General features: G+C 38.6%; 1 protein-coding gene across 1 annotated transcript; it reads left to right on the top strand.

The window, feature by feature from the left end:
- Positions 1 to 5,393: 5,393 nt before the first annotated feature.
- LOC143024549 (uncharacterized) lies at positions 5,394 to 8,500 on the top strand. The gene is made up of 2 exons (XM_076183361.1): positions 5,394 to 6,881; positions 8,243 to 8,500. The coding sequence occupies exons 1-2, from the start codon at positions 5,394 to 5,396 to the stop codon at positions 8,498 to 8,500; spliced, it is 1,746 nt and encodes a 581-aa protein (XP_076039476.1).
- Positions 8,501 to 9,953: the final 1,453 nt, after the last annotated feature.

Raw genomic sequence — 9,953 nt, 5'->3', positions numbered from 1 at the left:
TTGGGGGGCAGACATCTCGAAATAGCGAATAAATATATTGTATTCTAGTAATGTTTCGCAACTCTACGCTCCCAACAATCCCAAAACCTCACCAACCCTTGCCGCCAGCCCTCAGCCCTGTTCACACTAGTAGTTTCAACCTCCACGGCTTGAACCGTGGCGATTCAAATACTAAGTCAATAGAGACGTTCTCCCACAACCATGCAATTTTCCCGCGCGGTTCAAACCACTAGTGCAAATAAGACCTAACATTCACCTCTATTACTTCCAGCCCTCAAACCAAATCCTCACCCCAACCATCACCTCCAACCGTTAACTAAACCCCTCACCCGTAACCTCACAACCGTAGCTCATAATACCAACTTCTGCTCCCAACCTTTCCCTACCTCGCCCTTTACCCTTGCACCAGTCCTAACCTCCAACTCTCACTTTAGTTAAATTGGCACATTTGTATCCTTCCATACCTAAACGAGTTCGTTGCATATAGAATACTAAAGAAGAATTTCTCTTTCAAATGTGATATGTGTGTATACCTAACTGAGTTGCTACATATCAGGTTCGTTGTTGATTGTTGAATATATTTCTGTATTAAGTAATCACCTCACGGTATTTTTTTATCTTTCATTCTCTCATTCTCTTATACTTTCAGTCTGTCTGCCTATCCGCCTGACTCTCTCTCTCTCTCTCTCTCTCTCTCTCTCTCTCTCTCTCTCTCTCTCTCTCTCTCTCTCTCTCTCTCTCTCTCTCTCTCTCTCTCTCTCTCTCTCTCTCTCTCTCTCTCTCTCTCTCTCTCTCTCTCTCTCTCTCTCTCTCTCTCTCTCTCTCTCTCTCTCTCTCTCTCTCTCTCTCTCTCTCTCTCTCCCTCTCTCTCTCTCTCTCTCTCTCTCTCTCTCTCTCTCTCTCTCTCTCTCTCTCTCTCTCTCTCTCTCTCTCTCTCTCTCTTTCTCTCTCTTTCTTTCTTTTTCTCTCTCTGTCTCTCTCCCTCCCCTCTCTCCCTCTGTCTCTCTTTCTCTCCTTTCCTCCCTCCTTCTCTCCCTCTCTATCTCACCCTTCCTTCCTCTTTCTCATGTCAGTCTTTCTGTCTGATTGAAAACTTAGGAATTTTTTTTTAATCTCAGTTGCATGACATTTCTTTACTGTTTCTTACTGTTTTTGATCTGTTGATTTCAGATATAGAATAGATTTTGTTCTGGATACTCTAGTTGCCATGCAACTTGGGGGATTACAATTTAGCCTTTTACGGCCAAAGTTACGCGTTTATGGTATCAATAGGGATATATAGTTTTGCTTGTTTTTTTTTTTTTAGATTTGGTCATGGCTACAAGGAGACATCAGTGTGTGAATAAACCTGATGCTTTTTGTTATATATGTGAATACTTCACGCTTATTCGTCAGAGGCGCAATATAGCATCGTTTGTGAAGCGGGCCTACAAAGTATACTTCGGACTTACTCTTGGTGACCAAAACAAGAAATGGGCCCCACATACTGTGTGTCATGACTGCGAAGAAATGCTGCCTGACTGGACGAAAAAGAAACGTAAAGGCTTACCTTTCGGAATTCCCATGACCTGGCGGGAACCGAAGGACCACACAACTGAATGTTATTTTTTCTGATCAATAGTAGACGTTGGCATGGCAAACAGACATGAAATCACTTATCCTAGTATCTCCTCAGGAATTCGACCTACTCTGGACTCTGATGAGCTACCAATTTCAATTTTTAATACGTTGTCTCCATCTGAAGAAAAACAACCACAAATGAATCTGAAAGAAAAAAATTCAATATCTTAGTACTACTAACAAATTAATTGGATGGGTTCTATGACTTTTGGGTGGTTTTGCAAAACGCCTCGCGCCCCTGTGTTGACGTGGTGATTTTGTAACGCTTCTCAAGCCAGAACCTTTCCGGGTCCCAGCTAATCAGAGGAAGAGACATGACATAGTGTTCCAAGTAACGACGACATGACGTCACAATCTTCAGCATTTCACTTCTTATAATAACATATCATTTAAAATTTCATTTGACCCAAGATACATACATACATACATATATATTATATATGTATATATATATATAATATATATATATATATATATATATATATATTATATACTTATAAAATTTTCATATTCAGTATATATATATATATATATATATATATACATATATATACATATATATATACATATATATATATATATATATATATATACTTATAAAATTTTCATATTCAGTATTTAAAAGTATAGCCAACTCCTGAATTGGCATCTATGATGCGTAGTTTTCCAAGCAACGACATGACGTCACAATCTTCTGCATTTCACTCTTATAACTAATCAAGTCACTGCCTTCGTCTACTGAATAGAGGTAAGAGCTCTATTTATACTATATCATAAAGTTTATATCTATAAACGTTGCTACTCGCTCAAGTCCCATAGAACTCCCTGCATGATAATGATAATGAGTGGGATTGGGATTCGGAGTGGAAATGAATTGGATGGGTTCTCTGACTTTTGGGTGGTTTTGCAAAACGCCTCGCGCCCCTGTTGTTTTGTAACGCTTCTCAAGCCAGAGCCAGTAAGCCTTTTTCGTTTTAACACACACCCTTTCATTACTTTTCCAAAATGTCTGAGGAAGTTTCTTCTAGGATGAAACGTTATCGACACTTCTGGAAATGGGTGACGTGCTCAAAAAAGGTACAAAAGAAAGACGCCAAAAACAACTCTAAGCTTCTTGGACAGCTTCGAGCAGAACACGCTGGAACCTTTCCGGGTCTTTACGGAAAAACCAAAAGCTTTTCTATGATAGAGTCTTTAAAGGAGTTCCATTTAAAAGTTCTTCAGTTTAATGTCACCATACGTGAAAATGAAGACTTTTCGTATTCAGATGAAATGTTTGACAATTTACAATTGTTTAACGGAGACGTCGAAAAGAGTAAATTCGATGGTTTTTCCAAGCACTATTTCGCGGGCTACAAGAGTTTCATAAAACATGGAGGCAGGGATGATCACAGAAATTACCAAATGCACTATATCGACTCAAATTTTAAGAGTTACAAGCGTCAAGAGAAGAAGAACAAGTACGCTATAAAGAAAGTCAAAGAAGAGGCTGAAAAAAAGAGGCTCCAAGAAAAGATTGAAGAAGAAAAGCGGAAAGCCAACGAGGAAGAGGAACGGAAAAAGCAAGAAAAGCTGGATAGAAAGCAAAAACTGATGGAACTTAAAAAGGGAAGGGATGAGAGGCGTGTTAAACGGTTGGAGAAAAAAAGACTTGAGCAACAATTGAAAGAGGAGAAAGACCGTCAAAAATTACAGAAGAAACGTCTCGAAGAACAAAGAAAAGACGAGAGACTACGTCTAAGAATGGAAAAACGCGAGCTGGCGAAAGAAGAACTAAAAAAAAAAAAAAGAATGATTTGAGAAATTTGAAAAAAATATGGGTTCTTTGTTATTCCCTGAACTACAAGAAGAGCAAAAGAAAATGCTAGAAGAAGACAGAGCAGAAAGAAAACAAGATATGGAAGAGAGGCGTGAAAAATCGTCAATCGACATATTTTCCATAGACAAACTAAAAGGAGTGATAACCGATGAAAATAAAGTTGAACCTCAAAATCTCGGCAAGCTAGGAGACTTCAAATGTAAATACTGCCAAGCCTTGATGTGGAAAAAAGAGCCCAGGACAGTTTGTTGTAATAACGGGCAAGTCGCGGCTGTTATTCCATCAGAAATCAATGACAAGACTGTTAAAAGCCTATACGACGGAACTTCTGAATTTTCTGATCGTTTTCTTGGAGAAATCCATATGTTTCAAGGTTCAAGGAAGAATTTACCACAGGTTAGGATATTTGAATCCTGGAAGATTTCAAGAAGGACCTCTAAACCATCAGGCTTCGGGAAGCCGTGGATTTTTTGGCAAGGAAGTAGAAAAAATGGATTTCTGGAAGAACAAAGGTGACAGTTTCTTGGACCTCTATTTTTACCATGATCGAGACCAGCAAATTAAACTAAGAACAGATAAAATGAAAAAATTAAAATCAGAAGGGAAAATAATCACAAAAAACCGACGTTCCAGAGAAGAAAAGGAATACGAAGAAAATGAAAAAATAATCAAGATGCTTTTTGAATACTTTGCTGAAAATAATTCGTGTCTTTCGTCTATGTTAAAGGAGGTCGAAAATTCAAAAGAATTAGTTCGGCTTCACATCGAAAAACATGGAAAAATACCAGAGATGACCTTAACACTTAAAGCAGCAGAAGGCGTGCAAACGCGTGAACATAAAGGTGTGTATCACCTTCCATCTTCTTCTGCAGCTGTCGGAGGTATAGTGAATTTAGAACCCGGTAATGATCCTCTTCGGGTTATTATAACGTCTCCTAAACCCGGGTCTAATTATGTTACAAAGATCCTAGAACACTCGAATTTCTTCTATGATCCATTCCAATACCCTCTTTTAATTCCTCATGGAAATATGGGATATTCTTATAATTTGAAGCTTTTACAAAAAGGAGACAAAGTTCGAAAATACAACAAATTGACGCCCGATGTATTTTACTCCTCCATGTACATGGAACGAGAAGGGGTGTTAAACTACATTACGAAATGTCGTTTATTCCAACAATTCGTTGTGGATAATTATGTGAAAGTGGAGACCATGAGACTTGATTTCATAGAGAGAAACCAAAATCAAATAAGAAAGGAAAGATCGGATATTCTGAGAGGAGAAAATGGAAAAGATAGAGGTCAACGTATAATTATACCTCCTTCATATGTTGGAGGACCAAGATATATGAAGCAAAGGCAACAAGACGCCCTCGCATTTGTAACAAATTATGGATCTCCTGACTTTTCTATAACGTTCACTATGAACCCAGCATGGGAAGAACTGGAAGAAGCGACGAGTCAGACAGGAGGAAATGCTGCTTCTGGATGTAAAGCAGACAGGCCAGATTTAGTGAGTAGACTGTTCAAGATGAAAGTGTATAGTCTCCTTGATGATTTCACCGTTAATTGTATATTTGGAAAAGTTAAAGCCTATCTTTACAGTGTCGAGTGGCAAAAAAGAGGGCTCCCACATGTCCATATTTTGTTATGGATGAGCCATAATGTTAACGCCGATTTTGTTAGCAAAATAATATCTGCAGAAATACCAGACAAGGAAACTCACCCTAGATTATATGATATTGTGACAAAGTGTATGATACATGGACCTTGCAAGGGTTTTGATGATTCCCAACTTTGTTGCCAAGGGAAATCTTCCTCGGACGGCAAAAATTTGTGTGGAAAAGGGTTCCCGAAAAAATGTAGAGATACTCTATTTTTCGGAAATAATGGCTACCCACTTTAGAAAAGAAGAGCAAAAGGAGAAGGCGGACATACATTTGAGAAGAAAATTATGGGTAAAAACGTGACAGTGGATAATTCTTGGGTGGTACCTTATAGCCCATATCTATGCCTCAAATATAACACTCATATAAATGTCGAATGTTCAAATTCCATAAAAACCATAGCCTATGTAACAAAGTACGTTAACAAGGGCTGTGATCACATACTGTACACCAAGACTGAAAAGAATAAAGAAATAGTAAACGAGGTAAGAAATTATCAAGATGCACGCTTCGTAAACGCTAACGAGGCAACATGGAAGATATTCAAGTATCCTATCCATAAGAGCTTTCCCCCTGTTACTACCCTTGATTTGCACCTGGAGGGGGGAAATGAAGTATTTTTCAATGCAGACCACGACGAAGAGACACTGTTAAGGAAAACCTTAAAGGACACACAACTCATATCTTTCTTCAAATTGTGTCAAAAGAACGAGTTCGCTGCTTCACTTTTGTATCACGAAATCCCCAATTTCTTCATATACGACAAATTAGCAGCAAAATGGATTGAGAGAAAGACGAAAACCGCGGCCCTCGGAAGAGTACGAGCAGTAACCACAAACACAGTTGAACTCTTTTATTTGCGTATGTTGCTTTCGCATAAAAGAGGACCCACTTCTTACAAGGACCTCAGAACAGTTGAGGGAGTCGAGTACGAAATACATAGAGAAGCTGTAATAGCCATGGGATTACTCAACGACGAAGAAATGTGGAAGAAAACTATAATGGAAATCATAAACCATACTAATAACAGAGACCAACTAAGGTCGACATATGCGAGTATGTTGGTATTCTCTGATCTGGAAGATCAAAGAAGCATATGGGAGGAGACAAAAAACCTTTTTGCGAGTGATTTTCTACATTTGAGGGGATTAGAAGAGTATAATGACGAAATTTACCTCGATGCTCTTGACGATATTCAAGAAAAGGTCTTCAACTGTGGAGGAGGAAAAATCGAACAATACGGTCTTCCTTCTTCAAGAAACAGAGAAAAGTCAACTAATGTTGTAAGAAGAGAGAGATCATACAACAAAGCGGTACTGGCTCAAGAAGTCGAGGAACGAAAAGTGATGATGAACGAAAAACAGAAGCATTGTTACGATACCATAATGAAATGTGTAGAAGACAAATCGAAACGTGGAAAAAGAGGGTTTTTTATTAGTGCTCCGGGAGGAACTGGAAAATCTTTCCTGTTGAATATTCTATTGGATACTGTTCGTTCAAGAGGAGAGATAGCATTAGCCGTGGCTTCTTCGGGTATAGCCGCTACTGTTTTACATGGAGGAAGAACCGCCCATAACATGTTCAAAATTCCGTTAATGAAATACAATGAAATACGAGCATGCAGCGTCAAGAAAAATACTGAGATGGCACGTCTTTTTGAGTTGACTTCTTTGATTGTCTGGGATGAAGCTGTAATGGCTAACAAAAATACAATGACCGTCCTCTATATTACTCTAAGAGACGTTTTAGGTGTTGACAAGTTAATGGGAGGAATAGTATTTGTATGTGCTGGAGATTTGTATTTGATGTTAGATAAAACTATTTGTAAAAATCTATCTTTTATTTGTAAAACCTTCATTAATACAAGAAAATTCAGGAACAGAGGGTATCTCAGGGGGCGTAGCCCCAATGGCGCGAAGCCAGGGCCGGCGAAGCCGGATGCTTGTCCTAAAAAAAAAAAAAAAAAAAAAATGAAAAGCATGAAAATTACGAAAGAAAATGGAAAAAATGAAGATAGTGTCCTTAGAAGTGGACGTGACAAGGATATCTACAAAGCAAATAGTTTCGCACCAATGGTACCTCTATATGATAGCAGGCTGTCATTATAAGATAAAAATGTCAGAAGGTTTAATGGATCTCAAGAAAAGTTGGCCTACGCCACTCCAGATATAGTCAGAAAGGATCTCAGTGTGTGTATATGTGCAAGGTCACATAATTAGCCATTGATCGGACTATATATGAGCTCTAAATTCTCATCCGGTAGGAAAAATTTGCTGACCACGAGTCCATAATGTATTCGAAGACCGTGGTGGATCAATCCTCTTGCCATGTTCGTGAAATGTCAACAAGCATGTTGTGCACATTTGGGCCCAATACTATATACAAAACAATTATGGTCTAGATGGTGATGTCGAAAACTTTAATAGACTTTGATCAAATTCACAGCCTTGTGATCTTTTTATATTTCACATGAAATATGACAAAGATTTCGATGTTATTATCTATTCTCAGTCAATGTATGTAAAGAACAGGACTTTAATACTCTTGACACACGAACCCATGCAAGAACTAATCAAGAGTAGAATAAGTTAATCTTGGTGTTGGCCATCGCCAAATGACAATGTTCACTTTACCTCCGTCTTTAGGAAAGTAAAGGTGTGATAACAATGATAATAATGCTGTTACAATATGAATGATACAGACTCTTCTTTTGAAAAGTACCGAACTCACTCTATTGTGCCCTGTCAGTTTTGACTCCTGCACTGCCTAGTTGCTAACACTATCATGTTGCTGACACATGAACCCGACCCGTGATTATTTTTCAATATATAGCCCCTTTCCTTCAATATGTCTGTATATCATATCAATGAAACAAAAGAAGACATATATGCATTGTTCTGATATGCAGTAGGTCAGTTTCGGATGTCCTCAGTCATACTTAGCTCGAGGTTAAGTGATGAAGACATTAGTTTACCATGTCTGGCTCGCATCCAATGGGGGAAGCTGTGTGGTCTGGCGATCCCCTATAAACTTGTTTTTAATGGGAGTCGGGCTCGATGGAGATAATTAATCAGCCTGATCTAATTGTTGTCTTGCTCTAGATTATAAGTAATAGAACAGGTAACCCACCATACAGTATATGAGCGCTTTAGGCTCTTGCATTAACTTGCACTCAACGGACGACTACGGCTGGTACTTCCTACAAGGTGATGACCATATATGGCCATCACAATTAACCGGTTTATCCTGTATGGCACCCTATCGCACTTGGTTCAGATTGCCGTTACATGATTATATTATTTTGGATAAACTAAAGGTGGTGCCTGGGACTGGCGGTCCTGCAGTACGGATATCATGGAAAATGGTCTTCCAGAAACACGCCTCCAATACCTAACAGCAATCTCATCTTCATTTGAAGATACAGCCCTGACATGCTGACATTCCGCCTCCAGACTGACCCTGGAATCTATATCAAGACTACTTCTTCTTCTTCTTCATCTTCTTCTTCTTCTTCTTCTTCTTCTTCTTCTTCTTCTTCTTCTTCTTCTTCTTCTTCTTCTTCTTTTTCTTCTTCTTCTTTTTCTTCTTCTTCTTTTTCTTTTTCTTTTTCTTCTTCTTCTTCTTCTTCTTCTTCTTTTTCTTCTTCTTCTTCTTCTTCTTCTTCTTCTTCTTCTTCTTCTTCTTCTTCTTCTTCTTCTTCTTCTTCTTCTTCTTCTTTCTTCATCATCTTCTTCTTCTTCATCTTCTTCTTCTTCTTCTTCTTCTTCTTCTTCTTCTTCTTCTTCTTCTTCTTTTCCTTCTTCTTCTTCTTCTTCTTTTTCTTCTTCTTCGTCTTCTTCTTCTTCTTCTTCTTCTTCTTTTTTTCCCTTCTTCTTCTTCTTTTTTTCCCTTCTTCTTCTTCGTCTTCTTCATCTTCTTCTTCATCTTCTTCTTCTTCTTCTTCTTCTTCTTCTTCTTCTTCTTCTTCTTCTTCTTCTTCTTCTTCTTCTTCTTTTTCCTTCTTCTTCTTCTTCTTCATCTTCTTTTTCATCTTCTTCTTCTTCTTCTTCTTCTTCTTTTTCCTCTTCTTCTTCTTCTTCTTCTTCTTCTTCTTCTTCTTCGAAGACACGAATCTGAACAGGTTAACACTGGGAGCTGTAGCTGACCCATTTTAAAGGCAATATCAGACACAACTTAGGAACACGTAAACTTTGTGCTACATCCCGGAAGATCCCCCAATTCAGGAGCCCAAAGTCGAAGAAAAGGTTTGCAATTATTCGACAAAGTCTGCATAAACTGCTTTAATATCACAAACTTTTGTTTGTCCTCAGGACTTGAGTGTTATTTGTTCCCCTCCCTTTTCTTGTGACTTTGTGTTTGTTCCTTTTGAATTAGAGTCTCGTACTTTTCTTATATCTTCGTCTTGTTTTTTTCTTATTATATTTTCTTCGTATTTCTTCGTGTGAATGCCTAGTTGCATTGCTAATGCTGAGGGCACCTGAAGTTGACCTATATTATATAAAGATTGGTCAACTTGTCTCTTTGTATTGCATTCATGCTGTTTTGCTTAAAAATGATCTTTTATTAAGCAAAAACTGACATACACATGCAGAGCCCTTACATGCCTAAGTGCCACCCGGGGCAAAGTGCCGCCCCCGGCAAAGTGTCTCCTCCCGATAAACTGCCACCCGCCGGCAAAGTGCAGCAATCCAGCAAAGTGCCGCCTCATGGAAAGTTCTCAGTGACGACCCCCCTCCTCCATCACCACTTTCCCTCTCCATCATCACCTTACAGCCTGTTTTAGCTATTGGCTTACGAAATAATCAAACGGATTTTAAAAATTGCACTTTCCATCTCCACCATCCCTT

The sequence above is a fragment of the Oratosquilla oratoria genome, chromosome 4 (genome assembly GCF_046742065.1).
Source record: "Oratosquilla oratoria isolate Oo_2021 chromosome 4, ASM4674206v1, whole genome shotgun sequence".
NCBI lineage: Eukaryota > Metazoa > Arthropoda > Malacostraca > Stomatopoda > Squillidae > Oratosquilla > Oratosquilla oratoria.
This window is presented reverse-complemented; position numbering and strand designations above follow the sequence as displayed.

Bases quoted from the DNA above. Each gene is read 5' to 3' on its own strand.
- LOC143024549 (XM_076183361.1), top strand. From the start codon at position 5,394: ATGGGTAAAAACGTGACAGTGGATAATTCTTGGGTGGTACCTTATAGC. The intron at 6,882-8,242 runs GTATTTGTATGT...CCCACCATACAG, and splicing joins ACAAGTTAATGGGAGGAATA to TATATGAGCGCTTTAGGCTC.